The sequence below is a fragment of the Indicator indicator genome, chromosome 1 (assembly GCF_027791375.1).
Source record: "Indicator indicator isolate 239-I01 chromosome 1, UM_Iind_1.1, whole genome shotgun sequence".
NCBI lineage: Eukaryota > Metazoa > Chordata > Aves > Piciformes > Indicatoridae > Indicator > Indicator indicator.
Window position 1 is genome coordinate 8258821 of NC_072010.1, and position 20236 is coordinate 8279056.

The 20236-nt window shown below is 43.2% G+C and overlaps 1 protein-coding gene across 1 annotated transcript in view; it reads right to left on the reverse strand.

Moving 5' to 3' along the window:
• Positions 1-19361, reverse strand: part of ME3 (malic enzyme 3) — a 141976-nt gene extending 122615 nt beyond the window's left edge. Inside the window, exon 1 of the mRNA XM_054381086.1 lies at positions 19173-19361. Coding sequence (XP_054237061.1) covers positions 19173-19361 — 189 coding nt within the window. The remainder of the gene's footprint in view (positions 1-19172) is intronic.
• Between the last annotated feature and the right edge of the window lie 875 nt (positions 19362-20236).

A 20236-nucleotide genomic window follows, 5' to 3' on the forward strand; every position in this document is an offset into this window, starting at 1 on the left:
GTCTCTGCTTTGGACCACTGTAAAAAGATCAGCAAACAGCCACCATACAGAACACATAAGACTGACAAGATGCAGGCATGGAGGTCCAGGGAAGTGGAGTTGTACTGACACTTAAAGGTGTCCATACTCTAAGCTTTTAGCCACCACTTTAAAAGTCTTACTAAAGCAGGATACTGTCACACAAAGAAGAAAAAAAGAATAATCCATAATTTGCACATCCTATTCCAAAGTAACAAAAATGGTCATAACAGCACAGCTGAGTTACATTGTCAACAACAGTAATGTGAATATTTTTTATCTTAAAACTAGATATATATTCTGCTCCAAAAAGAAATTCTACTTCTATCCAGAAGTGGTTCATATGGAGATTCATACAATAGTCTCAAGTAGAAAGCAAAAGAAATGAGATTCCTGAGGTTGCTGATTGGGAAAAAAAAACAACCAACCAAACAAACCGCAAACAAAACAAACAAAACCCAACAACATGCACCCCTGGAAAAAAAAAAAAAAAGACAAAGCAAGCCCTGTGCCCTGTATGTATGACCTCAAAAGATCATCCAGTCCAAATCCCCCACAGAGCAGGATCACCTATACCAGGTCATACAGGAACACATTCAGGTGGGTTTTGAATATCTCCAGAGAGAGAGATTCCACAATCCCCCTGGGCAGCCTGTTTCAGTGTTCTGTCACCCTCACAGTGAAAAAAATTTCCCTCATGTTCACATGGAACTTCCTATGCCTCAACTTCTACCCATTGCCCCATTTCCCAAGCATTTCCATTCACGATCCACATACAGTATGCATAAAAGGAGAGCTCCAAGAGATGGCTTCTGCAAATAAATCCAGAATCTTCTGTTCAAAGCTCAGCACTTCTTATTGCTTCACAGAAACGCTGAAGTGCACAAAACAATGTGTTAAAGCAAAGTATAAACATACTTTTCCATCATTTGAGTACATGAAATGAAGCATGGACAAGTAACAGTGTTAACTGATGCCCACCTTAACAAATGGGTTACATGACAAGACATATTCAGTCTCTTTGTTTCAGTGTTTAACAGAAGATAAAGATGTGCCTTTGAATATTCTTTAAAAGTCATCCTATGCTGAGAGGTCAGAGTGATTTTAACCTAATGTAGAAGATGTTGATGTTTTGCAGATGGCACAAGCAATGCCTCTTCCTGAAGGAGAATCAGAATGTTTTCATTTCAGATACCAGCAGGGGTGAATTAGGACTCAGAATAAAGAGGCCAGATTCTGACAGAAATCCTGGTCTAGGAACATGCATGTGCTCGCTTATGAGAAAAAAAATAATCTTACTTCAGATGAAAATGTGATAAACACAGAGGGGTGGCCCCTGCAGTTGCACATTTTAAATTAGCTTCCTATTACATGTAAGTTTATAGAATCAGGTATGTCCCTATTTCATTATCCTGGTCTCAATTAAACTTCTGCACAAAAGTTACCCTTCTGCTTCTTCAGGCCTTTTTTTTCCCTTCAAGACAAAAGAAAGGAGTTATGAAAGCTTGAGGTTACCTGAATAACTTAGAGACATTAAAAAAAAAAAAAATTCCAAAAAGTCAACAAGTTCTAAACCATATTTATGTTGGAACAGCATTGCTAAGACTCAGCAGGAAGCAAACATTCTAGAGTTATTTTTGTCCTCACTGAAAATCCATGCCTTGGAATTTTTTATTTATTTTTTTTTAACACAGATACGGTCATCCACATTCATATTATTCACAAATATTTCTACCACTGAATTTTCCCACTAGAGCTCAGCATTTGCCTTAGAATCACAGAACGGATTGGGTTGCAAAGGATCTTTAAAGGCCATCTAGTCCAACTCCCCTGCAGTAAGCAGGATCATCTTCAAATAGATCTGGCTGCTCTATCTAATCTGACCTTGAATGTTTCCAGGGATGGAGTTTCTACCACCTCTCTAGGCAACCTGTCCCAGTGTTTCAACATCCACAACAAAATATTTCTTCCTTATATGTAATGTGAATCTCCCCTCTTTTAGTTTAAAACCATTATCCCTTGTCCTATCACTAAAGGCCCTATTAAAAAGACTGTCCTCATCTTTCTTAAAAGCCCACTTTAAGTGGGCTTATAAGAAAGCGTGCAAGCAATGAAAGCCTGCAATAAGGTCTCCCTGAAGTCTTGTCCAAGCTAAATTCTCTCAGCTTTTCACAGATTCATAGAATGGTTTGGGCTGGAAGGGACTGTAAAGATTGTCTAGTTCCAACCTCCCCATCATGGACAGGGACACCTTCCACTAGGTCAAGTTGCTCAAGGCCTCATCCAACCTGGTTTTGAACACTGCCAAGCAAAGGACATTCACAACCTCCCTGGGCAACCTGTTCCAGTATCTTACCACCCTCAACGCAAAAAAATTTCTTGTAATATCCAGTTTTAATCTACCCTCCTCAAGCTTAAATCCATTCCCTCTTCCATCACAACAAGCCCTTGTAAAAAGTCCCTTCCTATTTCCTTGTAGGCCCCCTTCAGGTACTGGAAGGCTACTCTAAGGTCTTCCCAGAGCCTTCTTTTCTCCAGGCTGAACTGCCCCAACTCTTTCAGCCTGTCACCACAGTGGAGGTGCTCCAGCCTTCTGATCATATTGATGACCCTCCCAGGGACCCACTCCAGCAGTTTGACATCTTTTTGTGTATCATCCTGAACCTGCTATGAGGTACAAGTCTTCCTGTACAGATCCAGGAGATGGATTCCACTTTGTGACTGTGTAAGCACTCCATCTAAGGTCCTATAGGACTTTACATAATGCTGCTGATTTCAGTTTGCTTTTTGAGGATTGCACAAACTTTGTTTGCAGAGGTGCCTGGTACATAGAAGAGACACCAAGTTTATCATGGTTGTGCACTTTTACTCCACTTGTCATACCTCCTTACAGACGGTCCTCACTATGCTCTTTGTTACTGCTACGCTTAGCTCGTTTTCCTTGACTTCCCAAGTCTAGGAACAAGAGAGCTGGGTGACAGAAACTGTGAACCAGATTAGCAAGTGTATATTCTAAGTGAAGCAAACTTTAACATTTAAATATTTGGGGAGGAGAAAAGGTTTGCTCTCCATGCCTTGGAGGCAGATTCTGGCTCCAAACACCCTTAACGTGTCTAATCAATTGTACTTTAGTAAAACTGCTCAGTTACTGCGTAGTATATGGGCAGGACAGGTCAAACTCTCACACTACTATTAAAGAATAGGATCAAAAAATAGGATACTATTAAAAAGTAGGATCAAAACCCACTAATACAAGGGCCTGTCATACTGCTTCAGAACTTTTCTTTCTTTTCACCTACTGCTCTTCTGTTCACCTTTTTAAATTAAAGAAAGCGATTCAATGAAAAAATTCCATGCAACATCAGCAGTTCAAAGCTAAGAGCAAATTTATACACTGAAAAGTTTTAACACCTGAAGTGACTCTCTCACTTCATGGGGTATTTGTTTCTTGTCTTTCTTCTCATTTAACAAAGCAAATGCCAACTGGAGACATTATCAGCTGTCTGAACCTTATGCTGCAAGTTCTTTTCATTTTGCAGATGATTTTCTCCTGTCCTGTCAATAATACAGATATATGATTTTAGTTTTTTAAAAAAAGATTTGCTTCTCCTCCCTCTGAACACAGAACAGAAGTGCATCACCATTTGTTGACAATCCAGCTGTGCTCCCATAAAGGCACTCCTCAGATAGGCTTCAGCCAGAAGATGCTCACAGCCTTAGAGCGGTGGGATACTAAATCAAAACCCTCTGCCCTAGATCAGAAAAACACTTTCCTGAACAATGTGAAGCCTGTAAGACCATAACAGAATACTTGACTGCATAGGCCTGTAATTACTCATTTGTTTCCCATCAAATTCAATCTGCTTTGGATCTAATCCTAGACATTTGCTGGAAGGTGTCATTAAATGAAATGAGAGTAAAGTCAGGCCAATAATGTCTTGGTTTCTAAGAAATCACTGGTTGTAGCATCTGTCTAATCAGATGCTCAAGCAGCAGCCACAGGAGGACCATGCATCACACCCAGATCACTGGCCTATGCATTTACCCTGTTTTGGTTCTCTCTTTGACTTACTACTTTAATAATATAGAAAAGGTATCACAGTATCACAGTATATCCGAGGTTGTAAGGGACCTCAAGAGATCATCAGGTCCAACGCCCCTGCCAGAGCAGGATCACTTAGGGTAGTCTGCACAGGAATGCATCCAGGTGGGTTTTTTCCACAAGCAGAGATGATGTGTCTAACCACAGTCTCACTGGACTGTAATGTGTGTCTTCACTTTCAGACTCAAGAATAAATTCTTGGAATAAATTCTAAACCCAAACAGTGCATTCTAAATAAAGAATACTTTTCTTAATTTGCAGAGAAACAAGTTGTAAAGGTACTTACTTTCTTTACCTCATGGTCTGGTGAATCACCAAACATGTATACAGATGTTTTCTCTAAAGGATGAGCTTTGACATCTATCCTGTCACATACTGGTATCTCAAGGCATGACCTCTGTTTCCACCTAGATCTTTTATTGTGGAAAAAACATAAAGACTTCAGCCACTACCCAAGGATTTCTGAAAGTCCAGAAGCTGGCTCAGAGGTAGTGTCTTAAGTGTAGACTTAATCTGCAGGTGCATGATAAATCCTGTGCATCCAAAGATGATAGTCTTTGCATATGTACAGACTACATGAAAAGCAGCTGCTGGATGCCCATCAGTCCCAGATACGTGGTTCATCTCATCCAGAATGGAGATAAGGACTATCTGCAATGCACACAGTGGCATGCATTCAGCTGGTCCCACTACTGCGTGCACCACAGGTCTGCAACCTCTAGCATACTAAAGGCTCCTGAGCCCAAATATGTCCTCTTTCCTAGCAGCATTCTTCTGCCTGGATAGGAAAAAACCAATACTGCCTCAAAGTTAAAGTTGAAGCTTCTTTTAAGAGACATGAAGCATTTTCCATAGTATGAAATGACTGTGAACCTAAAATTATTATGAACCTGAAAGAGAAGGAGGTCGCAGTGCTCCAAGCAAGTTTGGTTTGGGCCCCAAATAAGGGTTCACTGCAATCAGCTCAGAATTTGAGAAAAAAAAAAGTTGCAACACTAGGAAAACTAAAGCCAGTGGTGAACTGACCAAATGAATGTTTCATCAACAAGACTTAAGTTTATACTTCCTACAAGCACATGTGATACCGTACTAGAGTTCAGAGATTACATGATGATGATGCAAAGACATTGAGAAAGGCTTGAGAATGGTTTCAGCTGTTGCTTCCTGTTTCAGCTGTTGCTTCCTAACAGATCTGTAACCATGTTCACTGTTCTTTACACCAACACTTTAGAACATTTAAAGATCTGTGGGCTGCTTTATTTAATCTCTGACAAAAAAATGAAGTTAAAAGCATCCACTTTACTGAGTTTGCTGTTCCTCAGAAAATACTAATTGAAAACTTCTTGCTCTGTGTTACAAATTGCAATGCAAATATTATGATTCTGTAAGTTAACAAGATTAATATCCCTCTTTCCCAGCAGGAAATCCTAATAAATGCTACAAGAGTTTCCAGCCTTGCAGGAAGTAAAACTGCTGGACTGTTTTATATTTGGCTTCAGTGGGAAGCTCATTTTGCAACTCCACAAAATACCAGTTACATTCCTAGAAGCAAAGCAGTCCAGCTGCCAGCCACTAGGACATTTGACCCTGCAGAGAAACCTGAAAGGCACTTGTACAAAACAAGAAGATCTAGTTACAGTCGTACTCTCACTGCCAAATCCATCAAAGCTTATCTTTAAAACGCAATTAACATTTAAAAAGTGGCCAACACTGCTTTCCAGTACCTTTGTATCATTTCTATTTATATGAGAAGCGACTTTGTTACGTTAAAACTTCAAATGCAGTTGACAAATCCAGAACAAGTACTTGCCGTTAGGAAAAGTGGCCCAGTTTTAGCAAGTATCAGTCACACATTCATTTTGGTTTTATAATCCCAGTTACGCTCGACTAGTGGACATTTGGAAGGTCACAATTCAAAGGTACTTTCCTAAGCTTTACAAAGCTACAAGAACTCTCCAGGGCACCTTGAAGCTTCCTGTGGTATCCCACTTTGCGCCCTTGTTCTCCCTCTACCAGCTCTCATGAAGAACTCCAGCTCCTCCTGCTTGCATGCCAGAGGACGGCTTGTGGCACTGGAAAGGCATCACTGAGCTGGCTGCCCCAAAGCTGATAAGGAAGATGAATGAGCTTGGACAAATCACTTTTGCTTTTTAGGATACACAACTGTGGAAGCAGGTGGAGCCTTCATGTGATTCTCTAGAAGTAGAAACTGAAGATGTTGGCAAATCCCATTTTTGCTTTGAGATTTTGGTTTAGACAATTAATAAGCATCATTTTTCACATATGAGTGCATTTTAATTACTATTTATTAGCAGAGCAAGACGGTGACATTTCACACTATACTATCTTTAATCTTACAGCTTTGTGATCAAATGATCTTACATCTTGAATAGGGCAGTTGCTTATTTAATGCAAAAAAGGCTTGGTGCAAAGTTGACTGAAATCAAGGGAAAGCCTCCCAATGACTTAAGCCTCTTAGAAACCAAAAAGCAATACTCAGGGAGACCTCTATGATGTTGCAAGCATTTCTTTTTTCCCCTCTAGACATAAGCCAGTAAAAGCTGCTGGCAACAGCACATGGAGTGAAAGACACGTCACATGCTTCCTTCTAATAAATACTGCAGCACATCACAGCCTGGGCAATTTACCAAACCTAAGAGGAATCTGTTGCATGTGTGCATTGAAAAACAAGTCCCAGTGGTTTGTGCACTGAAAGTCCTCCAAACTTGAGAGGGAAAACAATTCTTTTGTTACCTTTGAGCAACCATGCTTGTGTTTGAATGCGATTTACTTGAACAGCTTGTACTCAATTTCACCAGTGAGGATAAAGTAACAGACACCACAGAAGCCATTCTGCATTACAACCAGCACTAACTTATGCTTGCAAAGTTTTCTATAGACACACCTACATTTATCTTTGCTTTCCATTGCTTTCACCCAGCAAGCCAAGCCATTTGCTAAGTGCTGGGGGAAGAGAAAACTTCTCAGTTCTTCTTCCCAACATTCTCATCACTTCCAATACTTTGAGACCCTCTTGTACAAACTGCAGCTCTCAACCAGAAATCACCTGAACTGCCAAACTATTCTTGTACAACTCCAAGTGTCTTTCATGCTCCTCCAAGTGTTGCACAAACCTCTTCCCTACAGCAGTGTCTGCTGGAAGTTAGCCTTTTTGCACATTGTGTGTTGGTGCAAATGGTTTGCTCTCCCAGAGGTTTTTTGATTTTAAAGAATGTCCGTTAAAAAAACCCAAACAAACCAAAAATCCAAACCAATGGAGATAAAATATACTTTTAGATTATACTTATTTTTTCCCCAGTATTCAGAGTTGGAACTTTTGCAAGTAATTGTTGTTAGTTGGGTCATTCTATGGCTAGATTTAAAAACCTTCATATAGCATTAGGAGAGAAAAGGGTCTTGTCCCTTCAATATCATGATCAGGGGTCTGATGAGAGATTTTGGTTATGGGTAGGGGTCTGTTTGCATTGTTTTGGTTTTGTTTGTTTGTTTTCTAGTGGTTGGGTTTGTTTGGTTTTTTCCATTTGTTTCTTTTGACTGGGGGCTTGCTTGTTTGTTAGGGTTTGTTGTTTTTTTTTTTTTTAATTGGACCAACTTATCTAGTTGGGGATAAAACAATTTGAAAGGCCATGAACACGAAAATCCCTTGGTTTGCCTTTTTTTTTTTTCCCCAGGTGGCCTAATAAAATACATCATCTTTCTTCCACCCCTGGCCACCTTAGACCATCTTGCCTACAGAAGCTCTAAATAGTCTGGACGCTTCATAAAATGACAGGATTTGGCATGCATTTGGTATTCTCATCTGCAAATTATCACAACTATTTGCAGGTTTAACACCAAACCCTTAAAATGAAGATTAAACAGAATTTAATACTTTCCATAATGAATTCAACCACTAAGCAAAGTGACAAATCTAATAGCTAAGCCAAAGAGTCCAAAGATGTCTTGTCCAGGAGAACATAATGCTGCTGCAATTGAATCAACTAATTTCTTCCTGTGTTGAGAAACACAGAAAAAGCATTAACTACACATTTTAAGACGCTGAGTAAAACTAATCCATATGGACATACTACAAAATAGACTTAGCACTTTATAAGCTAGACAGAAAAAAATTGCTCTGAAATGTGGAGCTAGTCTATATATGTGTGTGTATATATATATATATATACACACACACACACAAGACAGATTTACTGGAAATCTGCTTTGGTTCCATGTGCATACTGAAAAATTGCATACATGTGCAACAGAGAGCTATGAAGCAGAAAATGTTGATGTGCAGAAGACTTCTGTGTTGGTGTTATTTTCTTTGTCAGAACCACAGTCTGCTTAGTTTATGTCTGAGTTTGGTGTTTGGCAGCTGTAGAGCTATAAAAAGCTTTGCCATTTAAAACAGTTTTAAAAGGTACTGTACTAGACTGACAATACAGAAGTCATTCATCAACCTGTCATGTTGTTTGGGGAGACAGATAGCAAGTGTCACTCCTGGGCCTCAAAGAGGAGGTTAAAAATTAAATACATGCTCATCCTCTCTACTAGAGCATATTATAAACTGAAAGTAATCAAGTTTGCTGTTGTGCTAAACCTTCCATTGAAAGAGTGGGAATTAAGCACAGTGTTTATTCTTCCCCAAGCATCAAGGCCTGTCTGACTTGCTCACAACAGCTCTGTCCCAAAAGAATTTATTTGGGTTAAAGCTACAATAGGCTATTGAATGTCTGGTGGCAGGTCCGATAAGTCAGGGAGAAAAAGACAGAAAAATAAGTAAGTCAAAGGAACAGCAAGAGGCAAAGCAAAACATTGTTCTTCAGTCTGACTTGTCTCCTAGGTTTTGCCAGGGCAAAAATATTTCTGGGTCCAGTACCCCAAGGATAATTAAAATAACCATTTTCCTTTTAATTCCCTGCTCCCTTGGTAAAAAAAACCCAAACAACCAGAACAAACAAACAACCGAAACCCAAACCAAACACAAAGACAACAGGACAATCTACAGTCCTGCATGGCATTTAATCAGATACCTATGTGTATCACAGTATCACAGTATATCAGAGGTTGGAAGGGACCTCAAGAGATCATCAGGTCCAACCCCCCTGCCAGAGCAGGATCACTTAGGGGAGTCTGCACAGGAATGCATCCAGGTGGGTTTTGAAAGTCTCCAGAGAAGGAGACTCCACAACCCCCCATAGCAGCCTGTTCCAGTACTCTGTCAACCTCACTGTAAAGAAGTTTCTCCTCATGTTGAGGTGAAATCTTCTATGTTCTAGTTTGAACCCATTGTTCATTGTCTTATCGCTGTGAACCACCAAAAAGAGCCTGGCCCCCTCCACTTGACACACACGCCTCAAGTATTTATAGACATTGATCAGATCCCCTCTCAGTCTTCTCTTCTCAAGACTAAATAGCCCCAGGGATCTCAGTCTCTCTCCACAGAGGAAATGCTCAAGTCTCCTAATCATCCTTGTGGCTCTCTGTTGGATTCTCTCCAGCAGTTCTGTCTTTCTTGAACTGGGAGCCCAAAAATGGACACAGTATTCCAGGTGTGGCCTCACCAGGGCAGAGTAGAGAGGCAGAAGAGCTTCCCTGGACCTGCTGGACACACCTTTCTTGATGCACCCCAGGATCCCATTGGCTCTCTTGCCCACAAGAGCACATTGTTGTTCCATGGAGAACTTGCTGTCCACCAGCACTCCAAGGTCTTTCTCTGTGGAGCTGCTTTCCAGCAGGGCAGCCCCTAACCTGTACTGGTGTCTGTTGTTATTTCTTCCCAGATGGATGTCCTTATTAAACTTCATGAGGTTTGCCTGCACCCAGCTCTCCAGCCTGTCCAGGTCACGTTGGATGGCTGCACAGTCTGACAGGTGTCAGCCAAGCCCCCCAGTTTTGTATCACCAGTGAACTTGCTGAGGGTACTCTCAATCCCCTCATCCAGGTTGTTGATAAAGATATTGACAAAACTGGACCCAGTACTGATGCCTGGGGGACACCACTGGCCACAGGCCTCCAAGTTGACTCTGTGCCACTGATGACGACCCTCTGAACTCCGTTGTCGAGCCAGTTTTCAATCCACCTCACTGACCACCCATCTATGCCACATCTCCTGAGCTTTTCTATGAGAATGATGGCTTCACTGGTGTCAAGATCTATGACATCCTCTGCCCTTCCCTCATCTACCCACTTGGTCATAACTTCATAGAAGGCTATCAGATGAGTTAGACAGGATCTTCCCTTGGTAAACCCATGTTGGTTACTCCTGATAACCTTCTTGTCTTCCATGTGGTTAGAGATAACCTCTAGGACGAGCTGACCCATTATCTTTCCAGGGATGGAGGTAAGGCTGACTGGTCTGTAGTTGCCTGGGGTCCTCCTTCTTGCCTTTTTTGAAGACTGGAGTGACATTTGCTTTCTTCCAGTCATCAGGCACCTCTCCTGTTCTCCAGCACTTTTCAAAGATGATGGAGAGAGTTTCAGCAACAGTATCAGCTAGCTCTCTCAGCACTTGCAGATGCATCCCATCAGAGCCCATGGATTTGTGTGTCTTGAGATGATGTAAGAGATCTCTAACCTTATCCTGACTGACCAGTGGAATGTCTACATCTCTCCAGTTCTGTTCCCTTGCTTCTAGAGACTGAGGTTCCTGAGGGCTGGTCTTAGGCGCGAAGAATGCAGCAAAGAAGGCAAAGGCATTCAGCCTGATAGACAAGGCTTCTCCTGTGCAGGGCAGCATCCGGCCTTCAGCTACTGCAGGCATGTGCATCGGCAGCACCCACAACAAACTCCAGGCCCTACCTCAGCAAGGTCAGGGGGCTAGAAGTGACTGGGTGCCATCTGCATGGGGGCACCTGCCAGCAGTGGTACTTCTTGAATTGAAGAAAGTAAAACATTGAAACCACAGAGTTGCCAAAAGCTGATGTTTGCACAGTACCTCACATCAGTCAGGCAAGTCGGAGGGGCAAGATGGCAAATCAGCATCATTTATAGCAAGTCAGAGAAAGAAAATTATCCCAAATCCCTGCAGGATCCTAAATATTATAAATAATCGTAACTTCTCCCTTCAGCAAGAGGTATCAATAGAGTGCAGCTATTCCTTAAAGACCCACCTTTCCTTTCTCAGCTGTGAATGAATACCAGTAACAGCTGCTAGTGCTTTTCAGAGAGTGGCTGCTATAGAAGCTAAAGAGGAATTCAATTTACATTAATAGAATCATAGAATCAGTCAGGGTTGGAAAGGACCACAAGGATCATCTAGTTTCAACCCCCCTGCCATGGGCAGGACACCTCACACTAGATGAGGCTGGTCAGAGCCTCATCCAGCCTGGCCTTAAACACCTCCAGGGATGGGGCCTTCGACCACCTCCCTGGACAACCCATTCCAGGCTCTCACCACTCTCATGGGGAAGAACTTCTTCCTCACGTCCAGCCCGAATCTCCCCACTTCCAGCTTTATTCCATTCCCCCTAGTCCTATCACTACCTGATAGCCTAAAAAGTCCCTCCCCAGCTTTCTTGTAGGCCCCCTTCAGATCCTGGAAGGCCACAATAAGGTCACCTCGGAGCCTTCTCTTCTCCAGACTGAACAGCCCCAACTCTCTCAGTCTGTCCTCATAGGAGAGGTGCTCCAGCCCTCTGATCATCCTGGTGGCCCTTCTCTGGACACCTTCCAGCATGTCCATATCCCTCTTATAATAGGGGCTCCAGAACTGGACACAGTACTCCAGGTGGGGTCTCACCAGAGCTGAGTAGAGGGGGAGAATCACCTCCCTTGACCTGCTGGACACACTTCTCCTGATGCAGCCCAGGATCTGGTTGGCTTTCTGGGCTGCAAGTGCACATTGACAGCTCATGTTGAGCTTCTCGTCCACCAGCACCCCCAAGTCCCTCTCCTCAGGGCTGCTTTCCAGCCAGTCACTGCCCAGCCTGGATTTGTGCTTGGGATTGCTTTGACCCAGATGCAGGACCCTGCACTTGGTCTTGTTGAACCTCCTGAGGTTGGCTTGTGCCCACCTCTCCAGCCTATCAAGGTCCCTCTGGATGGCATCCCTTCCCTCCAGCGTGTCTGCTGTGCCACACAGCTTGGTGTCATCATCAAACTTGCTGAGGGTGCACTCAATGCCACTGTCCATGTCACCAACAAAGATGTTGAACAAGAGTGGTCCCAGGACTGATCCCTGAGGGACTCTGCTTGTCACTGGCCTCCACTGGGACATGGAGCCATTGACAGCCACTCTTTGGGTGCAGCCATCAAGCCAGTTCTTTATCCATCTCGTGGTCCATCCATCAAATCCATGTGTCACCATTTTGGAGACCAGGATGTGGTGTGGGACAGTGTCGAAGGCTTTCCTCAGGTCCAGGTGAATGACATCAGTTGCTCGCCCCTCATCTATTAATGTTGTGACCTGTTCATAGAAGGCCACCAGGTTTGTCAGGCAGGATTTGCCCTTGGTAAACCCATGCTGACTGTACCCAAATTCAAAATACAGTCAAATGGAATTTGCTTGAGGTTCAGGTTTGTTCAGTGAGCGTCAGATCTGACAGACCAAAACCGAAGATTCCGGGGTCAGGCACATGAAACTATAAAGCTGCCAGACCCATCTGTAGCAGGTACCTTACTGCAGATCAAATCTATCTGAAATCAAAACCAACGCACAAACTATTGCTCTTCACTTCATCTTGTGAATCAGCACTGCCTTTCAGCTGCTCAGTTAAATCATCACCACTCCTGATGAGCACCAAGAACTCAACACAGAGCAGTGCAGTTCCTAATATCTATGACATTTTGTGTCATGCTGCTTACATGGAGCAAGGCCTGGTGAGGTCAGTGGAACAAAGATTGTTTATAGGACCAGCCCTTCAAATAATAAGTTCAGTATTCCCTCCAATATCTTCAGTGCTTCCAAAGTAATCAGCTGGTTGCTTGCCGCACCTTTGACTAGATGCAATGAATAGGAATGCTGAACAAGCTGTAACATTTAGCCCTAGATCCATTCTATCTACAACAATATCAATTTTCACATTACTTATCAGTTTGTGCTACTTAAGCGCAAACCTTACTCAAGTGCCAAAAGACTATACTAAAAAAAACTAAACACGAGCTACATTCATTTTTGGCTCTGCCCATCCAAAACATACCTGGTGGAAGGATTAAGTCTGCTCCAAAGAAAGGGAACAATAAAGAGAAAGAAACATAGGCAGCTGCCAAAGTGGTGAATTTCCACAACTTAAAGGCAATTTTAAAGGTATCTTTATAGCATAAACTGCTCAGAAAACAAAAAACAAGCATTTTGGTCCTAACACAATTTATTTTTATTAATATTTTATAGTATCTGCAAACACACTTAGTACTTAAAACTTAAGTAAAACTTGAAACTCCTCAACCAAAGGAGGTGTCTGCTGCACCACAAAGCTTGGCGTCATCAGTAAACTTACTGAGGGTCATGGTTTGACTCAGTTCTGAAGTGGCCCATGTGGTGCAGAGTCTGGCCATGAAAGTGTCTTGTGCAATACCTCTAGAAACAGGACAGTCCCACCAGGTCAGTTCATCTAACACAAGCATCCTGTCTCCAGCAGCAGTCATAACTTTAGGAAGAGTAAATAGCACAGGTAAATAGGATACTTTTCCCTTGCGCACTCCTGTCCTTTCATTTTCAGTTGAGGACATTCAAAGCCAGGTGTGGTTTTAGTGTATTTATAAATCCATTGTGGAATTTTTGTTTTGTTTTCTAAATTAACTTGTCAGTCTAAAACTTGTCCAGGAAAACTTAGTCAAATAGCTACAGACTCCTGAAATCTCTAAACTCTCTCTTTGCAAAACACGGAACAGATGGTAAGCTAACAAATGCTGGGAGTCACACAGCCACTTAAAGCCCTGTGCCCTCCTTAGCGCTTAAATGACTATCAAGAACTAAACTTAGTAAACTGAAACCTCCAGATATAAGAATAAAACCTTGTGGATTTGGGTATTTACTAATTTGAAAAGACATCTTGCCTTGATTTTATCTTGCCAGCTGTCATTTCAGATGCAGTTTTCTTGTGCTCATGGCCAATTTTGTGTAAATGCAATCATTTTACAGCTAATTTTACGCATGTTTTAGCCCAGTTGCTGAATACAACCATGTGCAAGACCACATCATTTTTTCTCAGCTGCAGTGGCAAATTACTGACACAATCATTGAATCAGCAAGGTTGGAAAAGACTTCAGAGATCATCAAGTCCAACCTATCACCCAGCACCTGGTGAATAACTAAACCATGGCTTCAAGTGCCACGTCCAATCCTTTTTTGATCACCTCCAGGGATGGTGACTCCACCACCTCCCTGAGCAGCACATTCCAATGGCAGATCTTTCTGTGAAGAACTTTCTTCTCACCTCGAGCCTAAACTTCCACTGGCACAGCTTGAGACTGTGTCCTCTTTTCCTTTCAGGTAGTTGTAGAGAGCAATAAGGTCACCCCTGAGCTTCCTCTTCTCCAGGCTAAGCAACCCCAGCTCCTTCAACCTCTCCTCATAGGGTTTGTGCTCAAGACCTCTCACCAGCCTCACTGCCCTTCTCTGGACACGTTCAACTGTCTCAATATCCTTCTTAAAGTGAGGAGCCCAGAACTGGACACAGTACTCAAGGTGTGGCCTAACCAGAGCAGAGTACAGGGGCACAATGACTTCCCTGCTCCTGCTGGCCACACTATTTCTGATGCAGGCCAGGATGCCATTGGCCTTGGCCACCTGGGCACACTGCTGGTTCATGTTCAGCCAGCTGTCAACCAGTACTGCCAGGTCCCTTTCTGCCTGGCTGCTCTCCAGCTACTCCAACCCCAGCCTGTAGCTCTGCATGGGGTTGTTGTAGCCAAAGTGGAGCACCCAGCACTTGGACTTGTTAAATGCCATCATGTTGGACTCTGCCTATCTGTCCAGCCTGTCAAGGTCCCTCTGGAGAGCCCTCCTACCCTCTAACAGATCAACACCTGCTCCCAACTTAGTGTCATCTGCAAACTTACAATGTTCAAAGAACCCTCAGTTAGCTCAACCCTGATGCTCTCAAAGCTGAAGGACAAACAATCTTTCTGTATTTTAATGATGGGTATAGCAGTACATTCCAAAAACACTGCAAAAGTGTACAGCAATTCTTTAAAGTTTCATTCTTACAGATCCAGACTCATAATTTTGTTTTGTTGGGCCTAAGTTATTGGGGTTTTTGTTTGGTTTTGTAATCATGCCACATTCCTTGAAAACCAATGGAGTGTGTGCATGCATATCTAAAGAGTCCAGGGTATTACCCAGATCAGATCTCAAATTCTCCTCTCTGCACTGCATCTTGTGGAAAAGCTTAGTGTTTTATCTCAGCCTTTCAAATACAGCAATATCCTGATACTCTGAAAACAAACTGAGACCTCTAATTCTGCATATGTTTGTCATGGCAGATCTCCAAGCCGATTCTCTCAGAATTAGGACTTCCAGCAAAATGTGTGAAGTGCCATCAGCCTTCCAACTCAACAGTGCAGTCAGATGTCATGTACAACATTACAGTAGATTTTGGAGCAGACAAGGTTTTTGAGTTCCTAATGGTATACTGTCAAACTGGGAACTGTCTCAGTCTGTTAAAAAAGAAAGAGAGGGCACATGAATATAATGGAGTACATGAAAGAACTGGGAAATCATGAACACATCTTAGATGAGCAAAACTACACTGATCTTCAGAACCGATAGCAGTGCCAGAAAGGACACAACATGGCCTTGACCACACCAAACACAAGGCAATTTTGATAAATAAGATAGTAGGTAAGAGATGCTCCATCTTTTCCTCTCAAGGTCTGAGCACTGAATTAGTTTTTCGCAAGGCTGAGGCCCCACAGTAGAACAATTTGTCTCTCAGCATTGCTGCTGCCTCGTCAACAAATCACTAACTTAAATGCAGCCAAAGCTTCTAATAAATCCTCATGGAATTCACCTTGGACATGGATCACCATAAAATGTTAGCCACAAATTTGTTGTGGCTATCTGACACTTAGCTTTTTCAGCTTTTCCACTTTTGCAGCATTCAAAGGCAGGAAAATAAATACTTCATGCTACATGCCACAAAAACACACTACAAGCTCGTCTTCATCCTACTATTATTTCTGAGATTGTTCTGTCATCTGTGAACAACTGCTTGTGTGTTTTAAAACCACAAATATCCCTCAGAAGAATGCTGACACTTTCCAAGTCCTGGATCAGACATGGGCATATATTGCTATAGAAGGAAGAACAGTATATGAAAAGTACAGAAACAGGCAGCACACACTTAAATCCTTAGCAGCATAACCTGTTCTGCCTTCAAAGTTCCTCTTACTGTCCAAGCTACAGATCTTGATTTCCCCAGTGTCACACAGAAAGTCTGGTATATAATCAAACCAGTCTCAGAAATGGAATACAGTCTTACCTAACTGCAAGAGAGCTTTTTTTTTCCCCACTAAATTTTGCTCAAAATGCCCAATCAAGCAATTTCTTATATACAGTGCATAGACTGGCCAAATAACTTAAGGACTGGAGAGAACTCATTTATGATCCATGCTTAATATATCAACATTTAGGTATTCCTTTACAGCAGAAAACCAAATCAGCTTCACATAGTAAACAATGGCCAAGGGAAAGAAACAATTGCATCAATCACCCGATTTTCTATTTTTGTTTTTCTTCTAGAGCAGATTTGGGAAACAGAGGAGCTTCTCAAAGGAGAGCCTGCTTTTACTAATATTTAGAGTCTTAGAGGCAACTGGGCAGCAGAGACTGCTGAGTCTGCTTCTTCAAAGCACCTTCAACCTAGTAAGCAAGGAAAGCCTTGGATCAATAACCTCAGACTGTAAATCTGTCTTGGATTCTGCTGGAGGTACATAATCTTCACTGAATAAATACCACACACTTCACAGCTTTAGACTGACACTTTAAACTTAATCCAAAAGCTATCAAACAGCTAGAGCATGGAGTGAAGCAGCAAAACATTGGCTGCCCAAAGCCTCACTTCTGAGAAACTTTTTGGAGAGATGCAAGGACAGATCCCCTGCAGAACAACTTCCCATCAGACAAAAGTTTAGACTGAAGTAAAATCCACAGCAGAAAAATAGCAATGACCACCTGCCTACATTTAGCTACCAAAGAGGTAAAGAATAACTGCTATATGATGAGAGTATAACTGAAAACCTATCAAGATCCCACATTTTGACCTACAGCATTGAAGCACAGCAGACCAAATGGCCAATCAGTCATGCTGACAAAATATGAACTGTCTGAAATATTCCATTTCAGTTGAATGTAGTAAATTCCTTAGACACTACAATGAACTGTCAAGAGCAACAGAGAAACAGAAGCCTGTTTAGAAAAGTCTGGAAAGAAGGCCTGAGTACTTACTAATAACTAGTTACCTAGGTGGACCACATAAACAGGTGGTCTTTATCTCTTACCACACACCAGCCATTTCTGTCCTCACTTGGATGTTCTGTAGATGACTATCAATCAATGCAAGGCCTGTACTGACAGAGGAACACAACAATATAAACAAACATCCAGGCTGGTGAGCAGCTGGGAGATTTCTCATGGCCAATTAAACACAGCATGCTAGAATATATTTTACCTCTAACAGAAGTAGTCTTCTTTGCTTCTCACCTCATTCCATCTAGACTTAAAGAAAAGTATTTCACAGGGAGGGGACATGTTAGAAAAGCCTCACTTCTGAAAACTATCAACCAGGACATTCAGCCGTTTGTGTGTTATTACTGCATTACACTGAGCAAAGGTCAAGGTATTAATTTTTCAGTTCAAACTGATATGTGAAAGATTACTAGAAACATTATGATCTATGTTGCTCTTTGTAACTGCCACCAAAAAAGAACAAGTCAGATGTTGAAAGAAAAACCTGCTGATGAACTGCTGTTGCTTAAGAGATAGCTGGCAATTCCTCTTCTGTCTTACAGGCATAACAATTCAAATTGTACTGCCTACAAAATTGTTGTGTATTCAGTAACATCCTGGATCATCATGTACTTTGGTCCTTTGGGGTGCACCTCTATGAATACTGAAACAGTACCAGGAGATACAAGTCCAGCGCACTGTGTACTGCACAAAGTAAAAGGTTGTCACCCAAAGGGTCTCCTATCCAGAAGATGAGACAGGGGCTCATATACCAAGAATATTATAAATAGTCACAGACCCATCAACTGTCAATATCATGTTTAGCATCTACTTACTTTTAAGGAAATTAATGTATTTGTAGGTATTTTCTAGCAATCTTTATACAAAAACCTGCAACCCAACATTACTGAGTCTGTCATACTTAATCCCAAAATTTGTATCCAGATTTTTATTTCCCCCCCTCTTCAAATTCCAGAAAGGTATAGGAAAGTGTTGTTAAGTATTGTGAGAGTAAATTACAGGGCCTCATTTTACACACCTTGCAGCCTGTCAAACATCTTCCTCCTAAATACTTTTTTTTTTTAAATAATGGTGAGGTTTCTGCAGTATTGAGAATGCCCAGCAAAACATGCTGCTTCAGTAATGGAACACACACTGCTACAAAAAGAAGTTTTACAAGAACCACTGCATGTCCTTGTTTGAACATGAAGGGGCAAACAATCAGTTGCACCACTACACTCTTAACATAGCATATATAAAAATACCCCAGGTATTTTCGTGATTTCAGGTCCTAGCCAAAGGCATGCCTGCCATACATCAGCTCTTCCTACAGCCACCCCTGCAGCTGATAGAGGGTAGCCCAATGACCAGTTCTGGAGAAACCAGCTGGTGAACACCTACAGAAGTCATCCTGTGCTCTGCTCAGGTTGCTTTGTAACTGCTTCCCCCACCTCCCCACTGCATTTCACCCCCTTTCAGAATGCAGCTGCACTCTGGGGATGGTCACAGCCACACCACCAATACTCAGACACCAGGATACTCACCTGGGATGGTCAAGCACCTTCCTCCACCCACCCCACCAACCACCCCCGAACCGCTTTGCCCTCTCTCTCAGCTCGGCCGCTCAAGCCCCTGGAAAACAACCTCCGCAGCCACACCGACCTTGTTGAGATGGGGGTTCCTGGTGACGTCATAGCCGCGCTTGTTGACAGCTAGGGCCCTGCCGTGAGTGGTCGTGCTGCCCCCCGCCTGGCAGCTGCAGCTCCGGGTGACGCTGACGAGAAGCGGTCGCCAGCTGGCCCCCACTATCCGCAGCAGGGGGCCGGCCATCCCCCAGCACACTGGCACCATGGCCCGGCCGCAGTTCCTGCGGGTGGAGATGGCGTTAGCGGACACGGGGCGGGAAGGACACGATGAGAGGGCGGGCTCGACCCGGCCCGGCCCGGCCCGGCCCGGCCCAGCCCGGCCCAGGTGTGCCCGGTGCGGCGGTCCCTGCCGAAAAAAAAGGAAACTCAGGAAGCAAATCCCACCTCAACCCCGCGGCGGTCGCGCTTCCTCCGTTACCTGTTAAGGCTCAGGCGCTGGCTGAGGGGAGGGGGGGAGGGGTGTCCGTTGGTGCTCCGCCTCCCCCGGGGGCAGCAGGGCCGCCCGCCCAACCGCCGCCGACGGCGGCCTGAGAAGAGGGGGTTTGCTAGGCCGGGGCTTCGCCTTCCCGCTACCGTGGACCCCGAGGGAGGTCCTCGCTCCGCTGCTGTGTTGCGAGCCTCTCTTCTTTTGTATTTGTCATTTCTGCATCGTTAGCCCTAGTAAAGGGTATCGTGAGAGAGGAACCTGGGTCTGTGCTGCGGAGAGCGGCCCTGGCCCTGGCAGGTGCCTGGGCTCTGGGCAAAGAACAAGAACCCCAGCTGCGTAAGGTGGTGGAGGATTAAGGCTGCTAGGAGGAGTTGCTAGTCCTTAGGAAGCATTTTGAAAAGATTTGCAAGTCTTTTCAGAAGTTTGAGCAGCTGTGGGTAGTTAAGCACATCAATCTGCCTATAATCTCTATATTCTATATATACAACCTCTGTACTCTGTATATACTGTATGCTATGTATGTAATCAATAGCATGGAATACTGGGTTGGAAAGGATCTCAAGGTCAAACCTTTCTTGTCAAAAGCATGGTTTAAACAGTCTGGTCTAGCACTCTGGTCCATCTGAATCTTAAGTGTCCAGTGTTCGGGAATC